At 42.3% G+C, this 22,866-nt stretch overlaps 1 protein-coding gene across 5 annotated transcripts in view; it reads left to right on the top strand.

Annotated features, from left to right (window-relative positions):
* The window catches only part of SERAC1 (serine active site containing 1), a 65,759-nt gene extending 50,634 nt beyond the window's left edge, over positions 1-15,125 (top strand). For 4 of the 5 annotated variants that reach the window (XM_047769840.1, XM_047769842.1, XM_047769841.1 and 1 more), the window contains exons 11-17: positions 6,225-6,375; positions 7,577-7,718; positions 8,658-8,752; positions 10,254-10,351; positions 11,520-11,702; positions 12,763-12,906; positions 14,512-15,125. In XM_047769840.1, the coding sequence (XP_047625796.1) occupies positions 6,225-6,375; positions 7,577-7,718; positions 8,658-8,752; positions 10,254-10,351; positions 11,520-11,702; positions 12,763-12,906; positions 14,512-14,648 (950 nt within the window). In that variant the 3' untranslated portion in view covers positions 14,649-15,125. Of the gene's footprint in view, positions 1-6,224; positions 6,376-7,576; positions 7,719-8,657; positions 8,753-10,253; positions 10,352-11,519; positions 11,703-12,762; positions 12,907-13,042; positions 13,168-14,511 lie in introns of all 5 variants that reach the window. The other variant, XR_007133485.1, reaches the window with a different exon arrangement.
* Positions 15,126-22,866: the final 7,741 nt, after the last annotated feature.

Below are 22,866 nucleotides of genomic sequence, written 5' to 3' on the forward strand. Positions count from 1 at the left end.
GTCAGGTTTATTCCTGGTACTTGTTTGGGATGCAATTTTAAAAGGTATTTTTATATTCCTTTTCTAATATTTGATTGTTAGTATACAGAAACTGCAACTGATTTCTGAATGTTAATCTTGTATCCTGCTACTTTGTAGAATTCGTTTATCAGTTTGAATAGTTTTTGTGCAGAGTCCTTAGGGTTTTCTGTATATAAGTATTATGTCATTTGCATAGAGTGACAATTTTACCTCTTCTCTTCCAGTTTGGATAACTTTTATTTCTTTCATTTGTCTGACTGCTGTAGCTAGGACTTCTCATACTATGTTGAATAAAAGTGGTGAGAGTGGACATCCTTGTTTTGTTCCAGATTTTAATGGGAAGGCTTTCAGCTTTCCTCCATTGAGTATTATATTGGCTGTGGGTTTGTTGTAAATGGTTTTTTTATTATGTTAAGGTATGTTCCCTATATACATACTTTGCTAAGAGGTTTTTTGTTTTGTTTTGTTTTGTTTTTTGTCTTTTTGCCATTTCTTGGGCCGCTCCCACAGCATATGGAGGTCCCCAGGCTAGGGGTCTAATCGGAGCTGTAGGCGCCGGCCTATACCAGAGCCACAACAATGCGGGATCCAAGCCGAGTCTGCAACCTACACCACAGCTCACGGCAACACCGGATCCTTAACCCACTGAACGAGGCCAGGGATCGAACCCTCAACCTCATGGTTCCTAGTCGGACTCGTTAACCACAGCACCACGATGGGAACTCCCTGCTAAGAGTTTTTATCATGAATGGATGTTGGATTTTGTCAAATGCTTGCATTACCTTTTTTAAATGTATTTTTTAAATTGAGTTACAGTTGATAAACAATGTTATATAAGTTTCAAGTGTACAAGATAGTGATTCACAATTTTTAAAGGTATTACTCCATTTATATAAAATATTGGTTATATTCCCTATGTTGTACAATATATCCTTATAGCTTATTTATTTTATACACAGTAGTTTTTAACCTCATAGTCCCCTACTGCTAGACAGCTCCTCCCTCTTCCCTCTCCCAGCTGGTAACCAGTAGTTTGTTCTCTGTCTTCATCTATCTCTTTCTGTTTTGTTATATTCACTAGTTTGTCTCATTTTTTAGTTTCCACGTATAAGTGATATCATATAGTATTTGTCTTTCTCTTTCTGACTAATTTTACTAAGCGTAACCCCTCCAAGTCCGTCCATGTTGTTATAAATGGCAAAATTTCATTCTTTTTTATGGCTAAGTATATATCACATCCTTATCCATTCATCTGTTGATGAACACTTAGGTTGCTTGCATATCTTGGCAATTGTAAATCATGCTGCTATGAACATTGGGGTACAGGTATCTTTTTGAAGTAGTATTTTCATTTTCTTCAGATAGTCTCAGGAATGGAATTTCTAGGTAATATGGTAGTTCTCTTTTTAGTTTTTTGAGGAACTTCCATACTGTTTTTCATAGCAGGTGCACCATTTTGTATTCCTACCAACAATGTACAAACATTCCCTTTTTTCACATTCCTACCATTTTTTGTTTTTTTTGTTTGTTTTTGTCTTTTCTAGGGCCACACTTGTGGCATATGAAGGTTCCCAGGCTAGGGGTCTAATCAGAGCTGTAGCCACCAGCCTACGCCAGAGCCACAGCAATGCAGGATCTGAGCCGCGTCTGCGACCTACACCACAGTTCACGGGAACACCAGATCCCCAGCCCACTGAGCAAGGCCAGGGATTGAACCTGCAACATCATGGTTCCTAGTCGGATTTGTTAACCATTGAGCCACGACAGGAACTCCTGTTGTTTTAAAAAGATTTTTGTCTTTTCTCTTATAGCTGATTTACAATGTTCTGTCAGTTTCTGCTGTGCCACCAACATTTGTTATTTGTAATCTTTTTTTTTTTTTGTATTCTTTTTGATAATCATTCTGACAGGTGTGAGGTGATAGCTCATTGTGGTTTTGATTTGCATTTCCCTGATGATTAGCAGTATTGAGCATTATTTTCATGTACCTTTGGCCACCTGTATGTCTTCTGTAGAAAAATGTCTATTCTGGTGGTCTGCTCATTTTTTTTTCTTTTTATGGCCCCACCGCAGCATGTGGAAGCTCCCAGGCTAGGGGTTGAATCAGAGCTGCAGCTGTCAGCCTATGTGACAGCCACAGCATTGCAGCAACACCAGATCCATAACCCTCTGAATGAGGCCAGGGATCAAAGCCACATTCTCATGGAAACTTATGTTGGGTTCTTAACCTACTGAGCCACAACGGGAACTTTGTCTGCTCATTTAAAAAAAATTTTTTTTTTGATGTTGAGTTGTATGAACTGTTTATATATTTTGGATACAAACCTCTTATCAGTTATATCATTTGCAAATATTTTCTAACATTGAGTAGGTTTTCTCTTCATTTTGTTGCTTGTTCCTTTGCTGCACAAAAGCTTTTAAGTTTAATGAGGTTCCACTTTATTTTTGCTTTTGTTTCCTCTGCTTTAGGAGACAGATTAAAAAAAAATACTGCTATGATTTTATGTCAAAGAGTGTTCTGCCCATGTTTTCTTCTAGGAGTTTTGTTTCGGGCTTTATGTCTACATCGTCAATCCATTTTTGAGTTTATTTTTGCATATGATGTTAGAAAATGCTGTAATTTCATTCTTTTACATGTAGCTGTCCAGTTTCCCAGCACCACTTATTGAAGATACTGTCTTTTCTCCATTGTATATTCTTGTCTCCTTTGTTGTAGATTAATTGACTATAAGCGTGTGGGTTTATTTCTGGGTTCTCTGTTCTGTTCCAATGATCTGTCTTGTTTTTGTGCCAATACCATACTTTTTAAATTACTGTAGCTTTGTAGTATAATCTGAAGTCAGGGGGTATGATTCCTCTAGCTCTTTTCTTTTTTTCTCAGGATTGTTTTGGCTATTTGGAGTCTTTTGTGTTTCTATACAAATTGTAGAATTATTTGATCTAGTTTTGTGATAAATGCCATTGGTATTTTGATAGGAATTTCATTGACTCTGTAGATTGCCTTGGGTAGTTCAGTCATTTAAACAGTATTAATTCTTCTAGTATATGAACATGGCATACTTTCCATCTGTTTGTGTCATCTTCAGTTTCTTTCATCAATGTGTTATAGTTTTTCAAGTACAGGTCTTTTGCTTCCTTAGGTAGGTCTTACTCTTTTTGATACAGTGGTAAATGGAAAGTGGTAAGTGATAAATCATTAATTTTGCTTTCTGAGAGTTCATTGTTAGTGTAGAATGCAACAGATTTTTGTATATTAATTTTGCATCCTGCAGTTTTACCAAATTCATTGATAGCTCTAGCAGTTTTTTTGTGGCGCCTTAGGATTTTCTTTGTATAAAGTATGTGTCGTCAGCAGACAGTGACGGTTTTACTTCCTCCTTTCCAATATGAACTCTTTTATTTATTTTTCTTATCTGATTTCTGTGGCTAGAACTTCCAATATTATGTTGAATAAAAGTAGAGAGAGTGGGAATCCTTGTCTTATGCCTCATCTTGGAGGAAATGCTTTCAGCTTTTCATCGTTGAGCATGTGAAGTGGTAACTGTGGGCCTGTCATATGTGGCCTTTATCACGTTGTGATATGTCCCCTCTATACCCACTTTTTGGAAAATTTTTCATAAATGGATTTTGGGTTTTTTCAAGAGCTTTCTCTGCATCTATTGAGATGGTCATATGATTGTTATTCTTCAATTTGTTATTGTGGTGTTTCACATTGATTTGCAGATACTGAACCATCTTTGCATCCTTGAGATAGATCCCACTTGATCATGGTGTGGTCCTTTGGAAATGTATCATGGGATTCAGCTTGCTAATATATTTGTTGAGAATTTTTGCTTCTTTGTTCTTCAGTGATAATTGGCTTGTAATTTTATGTTTTATGATATCTTTGGTTTTGGTATCAGGGTAATGCTGGCCTCATAGCATGAGTTCAGAAGTGTTCTTTCTATTGCAGTTTTGGAAGAGATTGAAGGTAGGTGTTAACTCTTCTCTAAATGTTTGGTAGAATTCACCTGGGAAGCCATCTAGTCTTGGACTTTGTCAGGTTTTTTTTTTTTTTAATGATTCTATTCCATTATTGGTAACTGGTCTGTGTACATGGATGAAGTACAAAATCAAGCCACAGAACAGCAAGAATAATATAATTCCATTTAGGCAAAAAGAATGCATGTGGAGCTACAGTGTGTATGTATAAATTATGGTATATAACTGAATTTTTGAAAAGATTTGGAAGAGTGTCTACCAAACTTTTAACTTTGGTTACTTCTGAGGATATAAACGGGAATTGGGAAATGATGGGATGTTCATGATTAAATGCTCTTTTTTCTTTTTATTTTTTGTCTTTTGTCTTTTTAAGGCCGTACCTGCACCCGCAGCATGTGGAGGTTCCCAGGCTAGAATTCGAACCGGAGCTACAGCTGCCGGCCTACACCACAACCACAGTGACATGGGATCCGAGCCGTGTCTGCAACCTACATCACAGCTCACAGCAATGCCAGATCCTTAACCCACTGAGCAAGGCCGGTGATCAAACCTGCCTCCTCATGGATACGAGTTGGGTTCATTAACTGCTGAGCCATGATGGGAACACCTTTTTTTTATAGGGTTGCACCTGCAGCATATAGAAGTTCCCAGGCTAGTGACTGAATCAGAGCTGCAGCTGCTGGCCTACACCACAGCCATAGCCACAGCAACAAGGATCCGAGCCGCATCTGTGACCTATGCCACAGCTTGTGGCAACCGCAGATCCTTTACCCACTGAGCGAGGCCAGGGATTGAATCTGCATCCTCATGGATACTAGTCGGGTTCTTCACCTGCTGAGCCACAACAGTAACTCCCTAAATGCTGGGGGTTTTTTTGTTTATTTTTACAACTAAAATGTGTTCAGAGGTAATGTAATTTAAAAACAGTAGATATTTTTAAAAGACACAAGTTTTCCAAGGAGCCTTTGATGGTTTATAAGATGTGCCTCTTGGGCATTATAAAAATACTTTGTCAGCTAAAAAATGCTGTAGAAATGGCTTATGCCACGCTTTCCCTTGTGCTGCCTTTCTTGTGACTCTATTAAAAATAACATATTTTTGTATATACCAGTAACATACTTGGATATCTTGGGAGAATTTTGAAACATTCTTTATTATAAAGTATTCTGACAGGTTTTGAAGAGGGATTTTCTGATATTACAGATTATTGGGTCTGAAATTTCTTTTGGATTCATTAAGTAATGGCTTCCTGTCACCATGATGATTCTCCTCACTTTTGCACCAGAGTGGGAGGAGGGCATGAGGACAAGCTGTTATCTATTGAGCACCCGTTGGGCTTGGCGATGGCAATTTTTATATGGATTATTGTATTAGAACCTTCCTCCAGCTTAAAGGACTTGATTGAGGTTCCATAGCAAGTAAGCAGAGGATAGAAATTTGAGCCCGAGTCTCTCTGGCCTCAAGGCCCATGTTTTATTTAAATAATACATGAATAGACTCATTGTAAATACTTTGGAGAACATCAGTACAGTAGAAATTCAACCCCCCTTTATACAGAGCTTCCCCCACCCAACTCCCTCCCAAGAGGTAGTGACTGCTTGTGTGGTGCCTCTTCCTCCATCTGTGTGTGTGTGTGTGCCTGCACATGCATGCACTTTCATGCATATTAAGGTGCATAAAGTAATACATTGTTTTGAATAACAAAAACATAAAGAAAAGAAACGAAACTGTACAGTGCAAAGTATTGCTTTTCTCCCCTTAAGAAATAGTTTTCCCTTCCTGAACCTCAGGTTTTATAAGATTTTTGTCTATCAAGCAAGTTGATTATTAAGAAACAACTTCCTCATGTGTATTAAGGGCTGCTAATCTTGCTGCCCGTCAGAATGAAATAACTTGTATTAATTCACGGAGTTTAATAATTCTTGTTAAAGCAAAATATGACACTTTCTTACCACTTAAGACTTCATCTCTAGTAATTACATTTTTGTTAGATTTTTCTAAATAGAGAAAATGGATTCCCCTAAGGAGTACCTGCCTGGGGACAATGGTATTGTGTTTGGGGACCCAGTGGGCCTTCGGGAAGAGTGGAATTGGGGTGGTCAGACTTTTCCATGTAGACAGATGCTAAGGTCTGCCTCCCTCTCATCACTTCCTCCCTGAAGCCTCTCAGTGACGTGAAACAGATTCACTGAGGCATTTAGGGAATGTGTTCTTTTCACCAGGCTGGGTTTCCATACTGGCAGAAGCAATAAAGTCTGAACACATTATGGAGGCCTCCCATGCCGCCAGAACCCTGGCGAATCTGGACCGAGAGACTGTGCAGGAGAAGTACCAGGACGGCGTGTACGTGCTGCACCCCCAGTACCGCTCGAGGTGAGAAAGCCCAGCGGAGCCATTTTGTTCCTGTGGGCAACAAGCTTAATGCTCCGATTTAGCTTTAATCAGTTAAATACCTTACAAATAAGCCGGATGCCTCATTCACTGAAACAGTTTGTCCATGGTAACTTCAGGAGAATTGCAGGCTATTGTGAAAGCATGGACCTGGCTGAGTTATCAGGGTTATTTTACACCAAGGGCCTACCTTTAGCAAGGCAGCATTCACCTTTTATAATGAGTCCCTTTGAAACTCTGTAAGACTTGTTTCTTTGTTTCACTACCTTTTTCATGTTAATCTGAGTAAAAACAGGAGGGCTGTAGAGGTCCGTCTGGATGGAAAGGAGATTGGCAGGCAACCAGAATGGCCTGGGCCTAGAACTCAGGGACTAGAGGAGGTTTATGCCACGTATAAAAGCTTGAACTGGCGGGAATGAGTTGTAACACTTGACTCACTATTTACAGATTTATCATTACTAAGACAATAGAAATGATGTAATAAAAAAATTATCCATTCCTTGGATTTTCGTTAGGCACTTTAAAATAATACCTCAGAAAATAAGAACTTCTTTAAATTTGAAAAATGGATTGCCTGGTTAATTCTAATTTGTAAATAGAATAATATGGTAATGTAATTTGTATGTGTTGCATTATTGTGTGTATTATAACTAGATTGCAAATATACTACTGCGATTTTAAAAACTATCATATCCAAAGGAAAATGTCAATTACTTTAAAACCTCATTTGCATCATTTCTGATAAACATTGTTTATTTTCCTTGATAAATTAAAAACAATCTCTTTCGTGCATACTGAGTTTAAAGTTACACAAGCATATTAATTAACTTCTTAAATACTTTTATTGATTTGTGTAAATCCTTATGTAATTCTTTGGAGGGCAGTCTGTGGCACTTGTCACCTCATTGATCCCTAAGCACATTACAGTTGATTTTGGTTGGTCTGCCTGGCTAGCTGTGTCTCCATCTTTATAGAGAGAGCAGGGAGCACCCTCTGTGTGTGTCTCTGCCAGTTCTCCCTGTAGGGCTCTTCAGCAAACCTAGATTATACAGCTTGCCTTAATTATGTTTATTTCATGTCATATAAACCTGCTAAGCCCCATCCAAAGACAGTGCTGTATAGATCCTTAGCAAAGCAATAATACATTTGTTCTGCTTCTTTTTAAAACTCTCTCCCCTATTAGTCAGCCCATTAAAGCAGATGTCCTTTTTATTCATGGCCTTATGGGAGCAGCATTCAAAACATGGCGCCAGCAGGACAGTGATCAGGATTTAACTGAACCGGTTTCAGAGGATGAAACCAAGTATACGACATGTTGGCCCAAGGTAAGGAAGTGGCTGCCTCTGGCTGGCTGTCCTTATCCCGACATACTGCCATGTCACTGGCCACTGGAGCCCTTGTTGTGACATGTTTATCTTTCTCTTTATACTGGGATTTTTTTTTTTTTTTTAATTTTTTGGCTGTCCTGCAGCATGTGGAGTTGCTGGGCCAGGGGTCGAATCCAAGCCAGAGCTGTGACCTACACCACAGATGCGGCAATGAGGGATCCTTAACCCACTGCACCAGGCGGGGGATGGAACCTTGGGACAGAACCGTGCTATAATTAGTATTCTGAGTTCTCAGGGCAAATCTCTTAACTCTTCTGTCTGTCTGAGATCATAGCTTTCTATTAAATGCTTCCAAAAAGCCAATTTGATCTAGACTCCAAAAAACAGGCCTTGCTTTTGGCTATAGCAGGTTAAAATTGAGAATATTCTCTTGAAAACTGTATAGACCTTATGCTATAAATATGATACTGCCTTGTGACCAGAAATATAAAAAGATAACATGCTGGGATTATTCTTTTTTTTTTTTTTTTTCGTCTTTTGTCCTTTTTAGGGCCACACCCCCAGCATATGGAGGTTCCTAGGCTAGGGGTCTAATCGAAGCTACAGCTGCCAGCCTGCACCAGAACCACAGCAATGCCAGATCCAAGCCATGTCTGCGACCTACACCACAGCTCACTGCAATGCCCGATCCTTAACCCACTGAGCAACGCCGGGGGTCAAACCCGAAACCTCATGGTTCCTAGTCAGATTCGTTTCCGCTGCACCATGAGGGAACTCCTGGGATTGTTTTTCTAGGCACCTTTACACTTGAGTCCAATGTGATCTTTTACCAATTGCTGATATTGTAAGAGTCTTTTAGTTACAATTTCAGTTGTTCTGAAATAAGTGGGAAGGTGGAAATTAATATTTTTTCTCTTGTACCTTTCCTTTACGTAGTCATGGTTAGCAAGAGACTGCCCTGCTCTCCGGATTATATCTGTGGAGTATGACACCAGCCTTAGCGACTGGAGAACACGGTGCCCCATGGAAAGGTAATGGGTGGGGAGGCAGGCCACCAGTGGGCCCTTTGCGACAGACAGGAGTTTTATCTTTTGATGCCACAGACAGGCTTTTCTCATGGAAAACTAACCTAACGTTTTTTTCTCTTCCTTCTAGAAGGAGTTAGCTATAAGCTATAAATAGTGAAACTGTATAAAGCTTAGACATAATATCTATGTTGGGTTCCTAACATGGTTCACTTACAGCTATTCTCACAATAAGGATGGAGTCTGGAGCAAGGTCTCTCTCTCTCTCTCTTTTTTTTTTTTGGTCTTTTTGCAATTTCTTGGGCCACTCCCACAGCATATGGAGGTTCCCAGGCTAGGGGTCTAATCAGAGCTGTAGCCGCCGGCCTACGCCAGAGCCAGAGCAATGCAGGATCCGACCTGTAACTGCAACCTACACCACAGCTCACGGCAACGCCAGATCCCTAACCTGCTGAGCGAGGCCATAGGTCGAACCCGCAACCTCATGGTTCCTCGTCAGGTTCGTTAACCACTGCGCCACAACAGGAACTCTGAGCAAGGTCTCTTTTACTGCTGGGAGTAAACACAGGGCTTTTGGCTTTTGTGTTCACAAGCATGCCACCTAAAGAAAGCAAAGAAAGATACCGAGAAATGTAGGAGCCCTTAGGTCATCTGTGCCAACTGTCTATATGGGGATTGACTGCTGGACGTCGTGGGCTTCAGGACCTGGACGGTAACCAAGTCTGCCTCTGACTCACTGTGCCATCCGAGGTCATTTAACTGGTCTGGGAAGTTTGATCTACAAGCTGAGGGAGTTGGTCTGAATCGGTGTTAGAGCACGGAGCGTTAGCACTGAGTGCCCCCCACGTAGGCGCCAGAGGGATGAATGGTGCTAAAGGTCAGCGTGTAGGACCCCAGAGCGCCTTCCCCGTCGCACCCAGAGGAGCCTCACAGACCTTTATTTCAAAGAAGGGATTCTGTAGACACCGTTTGAAACTACCAGACCAGATCACTTTGAAATTCCCTCTTGGTTTGAAAATTACTTATTTGAATTCTCTGATTCTAATACTTTCGGCTATTTTTAAATAACCAAAATGATGAAAGGTTAGTGTTTGTAGCATATACACAAGTAGAACTAAACAGCAGTGACAGCTCACTCCACAGGTGAGACAGCAAGGTCTCCCGGGATGCGTGTTTGTCAGGCCCTGTGGTGAGAAGGGACGCAGGTCCTGAGCGCTGGGAGCCGGTGAGGTGAGACCCAGCTCTGACCCACAAACATTGCCAGATAGGTTTTAGATGCCTTAACAGTGCTTGTTTTGTAAGCTGCCCCCTAGGCCAGCGTGACTATTAGAAATGAGTGAGCAGTTTGTAGACACCAAGCAGGAAGCATGGATGGGTATTCCTGACTCCAAAATGTAGCTTGTAGACTTGGTCCAGGAAACAAAAGGTCTTGCCTTAGAAGGTGGATAACAAAATTTAGGGGGGATTGATAGCCTCCTGTCATGCCTGCTGTTTTCGTTTTGTGCAGAAAGTCCATTGCATTCAGGAGCAACGAACTTCTTAGGAAGCTCAGAGCCGCTGGTGTTGGGGACCGGCCGATGATCTGGGTGTCACATAGCATGGGAGGTAAGTAGGCTTCATTTTGGCCAAGTGAGTGTCGAGAGGTTGTCAGCCATGGGGCTGACCTAAGTTGCTGAGGCTCTCTGTTTTATTTAATAGTAGTCCTTTTCCCCCCACCTTAATACATGTTTTTGGATGTGGCTGGGAGGTTTAAAGTCACTGCTTTCCTTCCATGCTATTTGTTTTTCTAGAAGGGGACAACTAGTAACAAACCATATGAAAAGAAAATGAGTTTGATAGCTTAATGCTAACAAGTAAATATCAGAAGCCGTCCGTGGCTTATGTAAGCCCTCAGTGTCCTTGGCCAGTCTCAGGGCTCCCCCTTTGCTCCCCAAGCCATCGCAGAGTCTGTCATCACTCTGGTGCCCACAGCTGCCGCCCCTCCGTGCCTGCCTAGCCCTCAGGCGAGCCTGTGTGATCACAGGTGTCCACTCTGGTCCTGGTGCTTGACTGTCACACCTCCTACCCCCCAGTCCAGTTCTGAACTGTCACCAGCTGCCTCGCAGATGGCCTTCCTGCAGCCCCTGGCACAGTTTATCTGGTGAAATGCTCAGGATTACTGTCTCCGAGTCTGGGCTTTGTGCTAAGAGAAAGGTGGGTGTAGCCCTTTGCGTCCGCAGAGACCCACTGGCACCATCCAAGTTACCTTTGTGTTTCACTGTCAGCTCCAAGCCTGCGTTGGGGGACAGAGGATTAGGTGTCTTCCTGCGTGCATTTTCCCACAGCAGCTCTGTCTCCTCCGTGGTGGGTGTGTGAGGCTATGTGGTTTTTTTTCATCTTAGTCCTGTCCTAATAGTGTGGTGGTGGGTGGACTGCAGTGGGCAGAATGGGGGGGCTGGCTGCTGCATGTCCCCTTCTCCGATGGACACCTGCACAGCAATGCCTAACCTTTCTCCTATGGGAGTCATCCTGTGCCTTACAAATGGGTTTCGAGTATCTTACCTGTTTGTAGGCCTGCACCATGTATTTTAGAGGATGACAAGCATTACCAAGTGTTAATAGTTTAAGGCCCTGTTCATTGGACTAGAGAGAATTGTTTAACCATTAAGAAAAAAAAAAAAAGAAAGAAAGAAAGGATCTCATTTTCTGTATTTCTGGTTGCCTTTTTTTAGAAAACATAACAGAGGGAAGGAAAATGGCTTATGCGTTGTTTTTCTCTCTTCTCTATGGCTAGGTCTTCTTGTCAAAAAGATGCTGTTGGAAGCCTCTAAGAAGCCAGAAATGAAGACTGTGATAAACAACACCAGAGGAGTAATTTTTTATAGCGTCCCGCACCATGGATCCCATCTGGCCGAATACTCTGTTAACATTCGCTATCTTCTCTTTCCCTCCTTGGAAGTCAAAGAGCTCAGCAAGGGTAATACTTTCTGTCAAAGGAATGGGCACTGTAGTGACACCAGATACACAGGAGGAGGAGGAAAAACAGTTTCTAACTTGGTTGTGTTACCTTATTTTACTATTTGTGTACCAGTTGTGTTTAGACTAAAACAGAAACTTTTTAGGGTTGATGTTTTTCTTAGATACTTAATGCTTTTTGTTCTTAAGCCACTATTTGTTCAAATATAACAATAATTTGAATACTATCTTAAATACTTAAAATTTTAAAGTTACATAATATTTTCCTTTAAGTATTATTCCAAATGGCCAGTGAACTGCTTTTTCCATGAGTTTGGAAATACATGTGCTTTAAAGATATTCATCATACTAATTATAAAGCACTACATTTATTTTGGGCTAGTAAGCATCTTTTCTTCCTCTGAAATGCCTGTTAATCAGAATTTTGGGTCCCCTGGCTTGAGCCTTAATATGCCATTGTCTTTTTGTTTGTTTGGGCTCATATTTTCTTCATTCTGCTTTATGAAAAGTTATTTGACTTCTAAACTTTTCTGTTGAACTTAATTTTTTGCAGTCAAGTTTGATTTTCCACAAGCTCTTTCTTGTTTTGTGATCCATTTTCTTTTGAACTCATTCTAAAGGTTCTAATTAGAGAGTTGGGGGTTTTTAAAGTTTTCTTCGGTGCTCAGGTTTTCTGTTTGCTCACGAGTCTCTCTGTCTTAGGTAGTAGGCTTTCCTCTAAGATCTGGTGCTTCCTGATTGATTGCCCTTTCATACAGGAGGATGAGGGACAGGCCTCGTTGAGGAGAGGCTGTGCTGTAGGGTGGGGGTGGGAGTGCCAGCCTGCTCACCATTCCACACACCAGAAATGTGAGAGACCTCTCCCTCCGACACCAGCATCTCAGTTCTGGGTTGGTTTTAGCCCTTTACTCTCATTGAATGGCTTCTATGGAAGAAGAGAAAATAAACTACCATCTTGAATCAGAACCCTAAGCTCCTCTCGAAATTTGGAAGGTTGATGCATTTTATTCTGAACACGATAAACAGAACTTGTCGCAGTCTTGTTCTCTATAATTTTACAGATTGTCCTGCACTTAAAACACTACAGGATGACTTTCTGGAGTTTGCAAAAGACAAACACTTCCAGGTGCTGAGTTTCGTAGAGACACTACCAACCTACATCGGCAGCATGATTAAGCTCCACGTGGTGCCTCTGGAATCAGCAGGTAGTCACTCTTCTGTAACTTGTTGGCTCTTAGATACCTGGCTGGTGGTCCTCATAAATGTCCACTTTTAGACTCGGTTTCTCAGTAGGAGGAGGCAGTTCTGTGAAGATTGAGATTCTGTTATTCTTTTCACCAGTAGGTTAAGACTTCTCTGCAAACACTTCACCTTGGCACTCCCTCCCTTTATTTAACTGACTCGATGGCACAGGTTCGTGGGCTGACCCTGAGTTAGCCCTCCACAGTGCAGTCTGTGGCATTGAGGTAAGAATATAGAGCTTCCCATCAGCTAGATTAAAAGGGGCATTTCATTTGACAGATTGATAGCTGCCTGCAGGCACCTTAAAGAACTCGACTAAGGTGTGGAAGCTTAGGAAATGAATGGAAGATACACAGGGATATTCAAGTAACTAAGATTTCAAGGAAAAAAGCTACTGCCGAAATTCAGTCTCATCCTAACCCTGGGGCTGAGGGAGGGACCGGTACCTGCCTCTACAGCGCCCTGCCACGTCCTGTAGGCTCTTGGAGGGTGGGGCCCAAACCTCAGTGCTCCTCAGAGCCTCCTCTGTTACTCTGCCTCGTAGGTAACCTGCTCGCCCCCCTCCCTGCAGTGCATTTCCCTGCCCTGGCACTGCCTTAGCTTGCTTGTCAGACCCTTTTCGGTCACCTCAGCGGCTGGGGCAGAAGCTGTCGTGGTAGCACACAGCCACACTGAGCACTCTTGGCAGCCAGGCGTCCTGTGTATCCGGGTGTCTGCCATATGGCTCTTCCGTCTGCATAACAAGCTTTGTCCCGCTTCACTGTACATTATCTAAATAAAACAAGAGGACTTGATACCCTTTAGTGGGATCTGGAGAGGCTTTACCTCAAAGTATATATGCCATAGGGTGAGGCGTTGCTGAGGCAACTTAGAGATTTCAAAGAATAGCTACCAGATTTTTTTTTTTTTTAAAAAGATGACTTTGGAAGCTTAAAGCAAAATTAATATGGTGGACCAGCTGCTGCTAGTGACATAGCCGGTCTTAGGCCTGTCCACCCCGTCCGTGTCACCAGGTGGCTGCACTTCCTCAGCCAGCTGCCTCACTGGTTCCACCACCCCTCCCACCCTGGTAGACTTCGTTAGGCTGGAACCTCAAAAACTCAACCAAGCCTCAAGCACACATCATCACTTGCCCTGGGAGAGTGATCCTGAAGGTGGGTCTAGAAGGGGTCCTTTCATCAGGATGAGGAGGCCCATGATCAAGTTTCTAGTCTTACTCCAGAAAAAGAAGTGGTTAAAAGAAGTCTGGAATCATTTAGCAGTAACTCGCAGTGTGTAAGTTCTGAAGATGACCATGCTCAGGCTCTGGTCACTGATAACTTGGGCACAGGTGATACGCACACAGAATTTATGAGAAAAGCATGAAATCGTAACTACACCCACCAAGACGCCATTCTCCCATGATTAGTCAAATATAGTTTAGCTGCAATCAAACTCTAAATTCTTTTATCTCTTCAAAGAGGCCTTTATCACAACCAAATCAACCCATTTGGCCTCTTTCGGTATTAATGGGGGCAGCTTATGTTTTTACTTAGATTTTATTGACATTTTTGGTTTTTTTTTTTCAGATTTAGGCATTGGAGATCTAATTCCTGTGGATGTTAACCACTTGAACATTTGTAAGCCCAAGACAAAGGATGCTTTTTTGTACCAACGTACCTTACAATTCATCCGTGACACTTTAGCTGAAGACCTGGAAAACTGACAGTTGTCATCTTCCGTTTTCATACATGAACAAGAAACGTGGTGTTCTCTCTTTTTAGGCTCTAAGCAATCATGCAGACATAGTCACTGTGGCATCAGCAAGGCCTGGAGTGTGTTGCAGGCAACAGAATATTGTTCTGTAAGACATAAACACTGAAGTGGCAATCAGAGAATGAAGGGCCAGCCTGGGTTCTCTGATTTAAGAAAACTTGTATGCGGGCCAGTTCGTGTTTTGCAGTGTTGTCCCTGGTGACAGGGAGCCAGCTGCTATGGACAGAGAATGTGATCTGTGACTGGCCTCCCGTGACTGCCCTCGGCTCGTGCTGGGAGGAGCACGATGGCCTCCGAGGGGAGCGCCTTCGCCAGCTTACCGTAAAAATGCCTTTGGAGAGTACCTAAACTGGAGAGAGAATGAACCAGAACATAAAAGACTCTGTTTTGGGTCTGTGTTTCCATGTGCTATAAATTTTAAAAAACTTGTCAGTATTAACCTTCGTCTTACATGATAGCTTTGTTAGACCTCTTATCATCCAGGGGTCAGTTCCTTATAAGTATTTATTTCCATATTGCCGAGAAAAAATATTTCTCGTTTTAAAAAAGTTCTAGCCCTGGAGTTCCCATTGTGACGCAGTGGAAATGAATCTGACTAGGAGCCATGAACTTTCGGGTTCGATCCCTGGCCTTGCTTAGTGGGTTAAGGCTCCAGCATTGCTGTGAGCTGTGGTGTAGGTCCCAGAGGCGGCTCAAATCTGGTGTTGCTGTGGCGTAGGCCAGTGGCCATAGCTCCAATTGGACCTCTAGCCTGGGAATCTGGGACTCTCCATATGCCACAGGAGTGGCCCTAAAAAAAAAAAAAAAAAAAAAAAAGTTCTGTCCTTATAATACTTCTTTCCAGACTGTGCCTAACTATACTTCTAATTTTTCCAAAATAGGAATAAGTCCATTACTGATCAAGAGTGTGAAATAAAACTATTTCAAGCCATCCTTACTATCAAGATTCTCAAATTCTGGAGTTCCTGTTGTGGCTCACTGGGTTAAGAACCCGGCTAGTATCCATGAGGATGCAGCTTTGATCTGTGGCCTCACTCAGTGGATTAAGGATCCAGCATTGCTGCAGCTGCAACACAAGTTGCAGGTGTGACTGGGATCCCGTGTGGCTGTGGCTGTGGTGTAGGCCAGCAGCTGTAGCTCTGATTCTACCCCTAGCCAGGGAATTTCCCTATGCCATAGGTATGGCCCTAAAAAGAAAGAAGAAAAAAAAAAAAGATATTCAAATTCTTTTTAGCTAAATAAATTATACCTTTCTTGCTCATTTGGAAGTGGTATTAGTAAATTGATCTCAGCATGTGAGAAATTGGAAATCATACTGATGACTTTTTAAATAAGAGCACTGTTGAGATATAATTCACATACCATAAAACTCACCCTTTTAAATGTAAAGTTCATTCATTTTTAGTGTTTTAACAGAATTGTGCAACCATCACCACTAGTTTCAGAATATTTTGTCATCTTCCAAAATGCAATCACCCTTCCTCTCTTTACCCCTGAGCTCCTGGTGAACACTAATCCTCTGACTCTATGGATTTGCCTATTATGGACATTTCATATAAATTGAGTTTTATAATATGTGGCCTTCTATATCTGGCTTATTAGCATGTTTCCAAGGTTTACCCGTCATGTAGCGTGTGTACATGTAGTACGTTGTTCTTTCTTATGGCCAAACCCATGTATGGATGTACCACGTTTGTGCATCCATCCGTCAGTTGGTGGCCATTTAGGTTCTTTCCCTTTGGGGGCCATTTAGGTTCTTTTCCCTTTGGGGGCTATGAATAATGCTGCTATGAACATTCATGTACAGGTTTTTGTGTGAACCTGTTTTCCATTTTCTTGGATATAGTAGGAGTGGAATCGCTGGGTCATGTTAAGCTTATGCTTACCATTTTGAAAATGGTGGACCTGGAGTACGGCGTCTGAGGGGTAAGTGGGGTCGTCAGTAAACCCTAGCTGCATCTCATTATTGAATTATGCAACAGCCTGACAGTGACTTAACTATTTGTTTTATTATGTAGGTAAAGAGGGTGATGGTTCGCTGACAACAATAAACTCTAGCTAAGGAAGGTGACATGGGAGAGGGGTTAGATATGTTTGGTTCATTTTTTTTTTTCCCAAGAACCATGGCAGATAAACCGTGGCTAGAACATCTGTTCATTAACTTAGACAAATGGAATGAAATCCCACTCCTTAAAACCTCAGTATAGTCATTATAGCTGTGCTTTAAAAATAAGATCTGGGGGAGGGATCCAGTGTACCTCTGAAGCACTGTAGTTTTTCAGGCAAGTCACTTAAAATTAACATCTTTGTTTGTTTCTTCTGTTTATGAAATGGATATGATAAACACAGTCACTTTGTTTTGTGAGATTTAAGTCGATAATGTTATAATCATTACCTGAAACACTCTTTAAGAACACAACATACAAAACATACATCTTTGAAATAGTTTTAGACTTCGACCATCAATAAAATGGTTCTCCTGGTTCAATCAGCCTTGTTTAAATATCCTTTCTGGAAAAAATTTTCACATGACACTTCATATTACCTTTTTCCTCTTGTGAAAAGTCGCTTTAAATGATATATCTAAGAAGGAACTAAACAGAATACAGATGCTACAGAGCAGACTGCTGAAAGCAAGCTGTAAATAAAATTCAGATGCAAAGTGAGCTTATCTTTCTTTATAACCCTTTCACGTTTTTTTCTGATTATGTTGTCAACCCTAAAAATCAAGGGAACCGAGTCCCCCTTTACTCCAGCGTTTAAATTAAATGTCCCCACAGAAGGAGTCCCACTATAAACAGAAGATCACAATACCTTTCTTGACACAATCTCAACCATTCGCCCAAGGTTATACCAGTAGCCAGAGTGGCAGAGGATGAAGCTGCTGCTCGGCAGTAGCGCCCCTGGTGGTGGGCGCCCGCGTTGATTTCCTATTGAGAAAGCACAGTAGTACAGAGATGGGGATAGTGCTTTTGAACTTGGTTCATAATTCACAATGCCCCTCGAATTATTTCTAATTCCTAAAATTCGAGTTTTAGGCATACCTCCTGAATTTTCAACTTGAATATTGAATAGGTTAATGTATATTTTGGTTTTCATTGACATTTGGCATAAAAATTATGTCCATTAAAAAATTTTAAACATGTTAAATAGATGCATTTTAAAGCACTTAGTATAACTGATCCGTGCCCTTATGGTAGATGTTGAACACTCCCAAAAGCTAATCACTTAAAATCTATTAGAAGTTTACTTTCTAAAAAGTAACATTATAGATTGCTTAATTAAAAAATTCACAAGTGCCTGTTCTGGCTCAGGGGTAACAAACCCCACTAGTATTCAAGAGAACCCAGGGTCGATCCCTGGCCTTACTCAGGTTAGGGATCTGGCGTTGCCGTGAGCTGTGGTGTAGGTCGCAGATGTGGCTCTAACCTGGCATGGCTGTGGCTGTGGCTGGCAGCTGCAGCTCTGATTTGAGCCCCGTCTAGGACTCGCCATACGCTACAGGTGCGGCCCTAAAAAGCAAAAAAAAAAAAAAAAGTTCGATATCCAGGTAATTTCCAAATTTAGAAGTCATTCTTGTAAAAATTCCAGTTCTTCATGTGCTTTCAGCTTTGGCCTCGGAGTTGAGAGACATTGTCGTGGGAGTTCAATACCTGGTTCCCAAGTGTGGAAGCATTAAGCTTACTAGACCTTTGATTTTTAATTTGATCCAAACGTTATCTCAGAATTGCTAAAGCTAAGTTTATAATGAAAGCTGGATATACACTGATTCCTAGGACTTTTATTAGAGTGCCTAGAAATGAATGTAATATTCAGATTTTGGAATACCTTGACATCTGGAATTACTAGATTAAATTTTTTTTTTTTTTTTTTGCTTTTTAGGGATGTACCCAAGGCATATGGAAGTTGCCAGGCCATGGGCTGAATCGGAGCTGCAGCTGCCAGCCTACGCCACAGCCACACCAGATCCAAGCCGCGTCTTCGGCCTATACCACAGTTCATGGCAACACCGGATCCTTAACCCACTGAGCGAGGCCAAGGATCAAATCCGAGTCCTCATGGATTATCACTGAGCCATGACGGGAACACCAAGATTAGGACATTTTTGGTTCTTGACCAAGATGGTGACAAAGGAGGCTCCTGAACTCACATGCTCCACAGACACTGGATCTGTAGCTGCACACGGAACAATTCCCTCTGAGAGAAATTTAGAAACTAGCTGAACTTCTATATACTGGGTAAACGAGAAAATGCCCACATTGAAATAGGCAGGAAAGGCTGAGACATCATAAACCCCACCCCTGGCACTGTGAGATGCAATCTGAAGGGCACACACGACTCCCAGCTTCTGTCTGAGGAGTGAAAAGTTTGGGCCCAACAGCCAGTGCCCCAACTTTTAAGTCTTCTATCTGAAGGCTGGACCCCCAAAACACCCAGCTTTGAAAGCCAGCAGGGCTGGCCCCGGCTGGACGCAGGATGCACAAGACTATCACAAAGAAGGAAACGTTCTTAACGGGCTTGCAAGGCCTCACAGTGGCTACCCACCCGCCAACCTCGCCCCTGCCCCAGGGCTCAGCACGAAGGCAGCAGACAGAAATGCCCATCTCCTGGGTTTTGTTTTGTTTTTTTTTTTTTTTGGCCACCTCATGGCATATGGAGTTCCTGGGCCAGTGATCAGATCCAAACTGCAGTTGCAACCCTATACTACAGCTGCAGCAATGCTGGATCTTTAATCCACTGTGCTGGGCTGGTAAGCAAACCTGCATCCCAGCACTCGAGACACTGCCAATCCTGTTATGCCACAGCAGGAATGCTTATTATTTCTGTTGTTGTCTTTTTTGTCTTTTCCAGGCTGCACCCACAGCACATGGGTCTAATTGGAGCCGGCCTGTGCCAGGGCCACAGCAATGCAGGATTCAAGCCGCATCTGCAACCTATACCACAGCTCACAGCAACGCCAGATCCTTAACCCACTGAGCGAGGCCAGGGATCAAACCCGCAACCTCATGGTTCCTAGTCAGATTCGTTAGCCACTGAGCCACAGCAGGATCTCCAGGAATGCTTATCTTAAAAGCTGCAGCCTGAGGGTCAGGCTTCTAATGTAGCACATATCTAGCAGATGACTGTGATCTTCCCTAGAGATCAGCGAGGTTGGTGGGTCCTGTCTCTGTGGTCTCCCTCTGGGTGCTGGTGTCTCCCTGGAAGGAGCGTGGACCCATCTCTCTGTTGGCTTTTGTGGCTGCTGCCCAGGAAGAGCACCTCTTGCTTACCTGGCTCTGAGGGCCAGCAGGCTTGTATTTGTGGATCCCACACAACTGTAGCAAACAAACAGTTCCTCCCCATATTGTCCAGCACATAGGGAGCAGAAGAAACACCCACCTTCCAGTCTTTCCTTGGAAGAAGTCTGGTTATGTAGTTTAAAAGCTGCTGCCTTTGGGTCCAGTTTCCAATCGGCCTGCATCAAGGTGCTGACGGAGAATGTCCCCTTTGGAACACTGACAGGTCTGTGCAGAAACCACTAGGAGGCACGAAGAACAAAGAAGACAGCTCAGACGGTGACAGTTTGAAAGACACCCAAGAGCTCAACGGGCTGAATACTAGATTCATCTCCTACATGAGACAACTTTGGCGAGGCTGGGAGAGGTGGCTATCTTCGCTAATGCACAGAAGCCAACACAGACAGTCAAGGAAACATGAAGAAGCAGAGGAATATGTTCCAAATAAAAGAATAAGATGAAACTACAAAAATAGGCCTTCATGAAATAAAGATAAGTGCTAAGTCCAAATAATGGTCATAAAGAGGCTCACCATGGCCAGGAGAATAATGCAGGAACAAAGAGGGAATTTTAACAAAGATACAGAAATACAAGAAAGTATTGATCATAAAGCACAGAGCTCAATGAAATCCTGCTGCATGGCACTGGGAACTCTATCTAGTCACTCATGATGGAGCATGATAACATGAGAAAAAGGAATGTGTACATGTATGTGTCACTGGGTCACCTTGCTGTACAGTAGAAAAGGAACCAAACACTGTAAACCAGCTATAATGGAAAAAATAAAAATTATTAAAAAAAAAAAAATCACAGAGCTGAAGAACACTGACCTGAAAAAACTGTGACAGGGGTTGAGTGACAATGGAATCATCCTATTAGAGGAACACAGAGTGAAAAAGAGTGAAGATGGCATAGGGGACCTCTGGACACCACCAAGCAGACCAATATGTGCATTAAGAGGTCCCAGAAGGAAGAGAGAGAGCAAAGGGGGTAGAAAACTTATTCCAAGAAGTCAGCGCTAAAATCTTCCCAAACCAGGAATCCCAGAATGTTCCAAAAAAGATGAGTCCTGCGCTGAGACCCATTACAATTAAACTGTCAAAAGAGAGAGACAAGGAGAGAATCTTGGAAGTAGCAAGAGAAAAACAACTGAAGACATTCAAGGGAACCCCATAAAACTACCAGATTTTTCACAGAAACTTTGCAGACCAGGAGGGAGTGGTGCTGTATATTCCAAGTGCTGAGAGCAAAAAATTGCCAAACAAGAGTCCCTGGCAAAGCTGTTTCCAGGTAAGAGCTAAAGGAGTTCATCACTACTAGGCTAGACTTACAAGGAACATTAAAAGGGACTTCTCTGAGCTGAAATGAAAGGATGCTATTTAGTAATGGGAAAACCTACTAAGGCATAAATGTCACTAGTAAAAGCAAATAAGATGGTCCCTGACTTCTAATGGTTTGACTTAGGATTTTTCAATTTTAAGATGGGGCAAAAGTGATATGCACTCAGTACAAACCACATTTCACATTTTGAAAATGGATCTTTTCCTGGGCTAGCAATATGCCAAATGCACTCTCTTACGACGCTGCTGGTCAACAGCAGGAAGCCACCGCTCCCACTCAGCCATAGGATCATGGGATAAAAACTAACCCACTTTGGAGTTCCCGTCATGGCTCAGTCGTTAACGAACCCAACTAACATCCATAAGGATGTGGGTTCTATCCCTGGCCTCGCTCAGTGGGTTAAGGATCCGGCATTGCCGTGAGCTGTGGTGTAGGTTGCAGATGTGGCTTGGATCCCGAGTTGCTGTGGCTCTGGTGTAGACCAGTAGCTCCGATTCAACCCCTAGCCTGGGAACCTCCATATGCCTCAGGTGTGGCCCTGAAAAGACAAAAAGACAAAAAAGACAAAACAAACAAACAAAAGAATACAAGGTAGTTTTATTAGCCATACTTTAAAGATAGGAAAACTATGCATTTAAAAAAAAAATCATAAAACTGACCTGGTCCAAAGTCTCAAAAGAGTGAAAGTTAAATCCAAATTTTACTTTAAAATCTATACATGTTCACTGTAACATTTCCATAGAATGTTTCAAATATTAACATTAAAAACTGACAAAATTCATAGTAGTGGGTAGTCTAGGACTTCCAAGCTGATCTTAGAATTCCTTTCCCTTGGAGTTCCCACTGTGGTGCAGAGGAAGCAAATCCGACTAGTATCCACGAGGATGTGGGTTTGATCCCTAGCCTCACTTAGTGGATGTGGGATCTGGCATTGCTGTGAGCTGTGGTGTGGGTTCCAGATGCATCCCAGATCCTGCGTTGCTGCGGCTGTAGGCTGGCAGCTGTAGCTCTGATTTGAGCCCTAGCCTGGGAACCTTCATGTGCTGTGGGTGTGCCCCCGCGCCCCCCTAAAAAAGCAAAAAATAAAAAGAATTTCTTTCCCTCAATACCTGACAAGAGAAGAAAAAAAAAAAAAGAGGAAAGCTAGAAAAAATAATTCAGCAGCAACTAAAAAAAAAAGGACTAAAAATCTCTTGTTAGGTCTGAAAAATAGTGCCTAGGAAAAATAAGTGATCTTAGGAAAGAAAATTAATACAAGATTAATACAATCTTGAGAATTGTGATATTCTATATTTTGTAGAAAAAAAAGTTTTTTTAAAATTTTTATTTATTTTTTTGCCATTTCTTGGCTGCTCCCACGGCATATGGAGGTTCCCAGGCTAGGGATTGAATCGGAGCTGTAGCCGCTGGCCTACACCAGAGCCACAGCAACGCGAGATCCAAGCCGCATCTGCAACCTACACCGCAGCTCATGGTGCGCTGGATCCTTAACCCAATGAGCAAGGCCAGGGATTGAACCCACAACCTCAGGGTTCCCAGTCGGATTCATTT

Source organism: Phacochoerus africanus, chromosome 2 (assembly GCF_016906955.1).
Source record: "Phacochoerus africanus isolate WHEZ1 chromosome 2, ROS_Pafr_v1, whole genome shotgun sequence".
Lineage (NCBI taxonomy): Eukaryota > Metazoa > Chordata > Mammalia > Artiodactyla > Suidae > Phacochoerus > Phacochoerus africanus.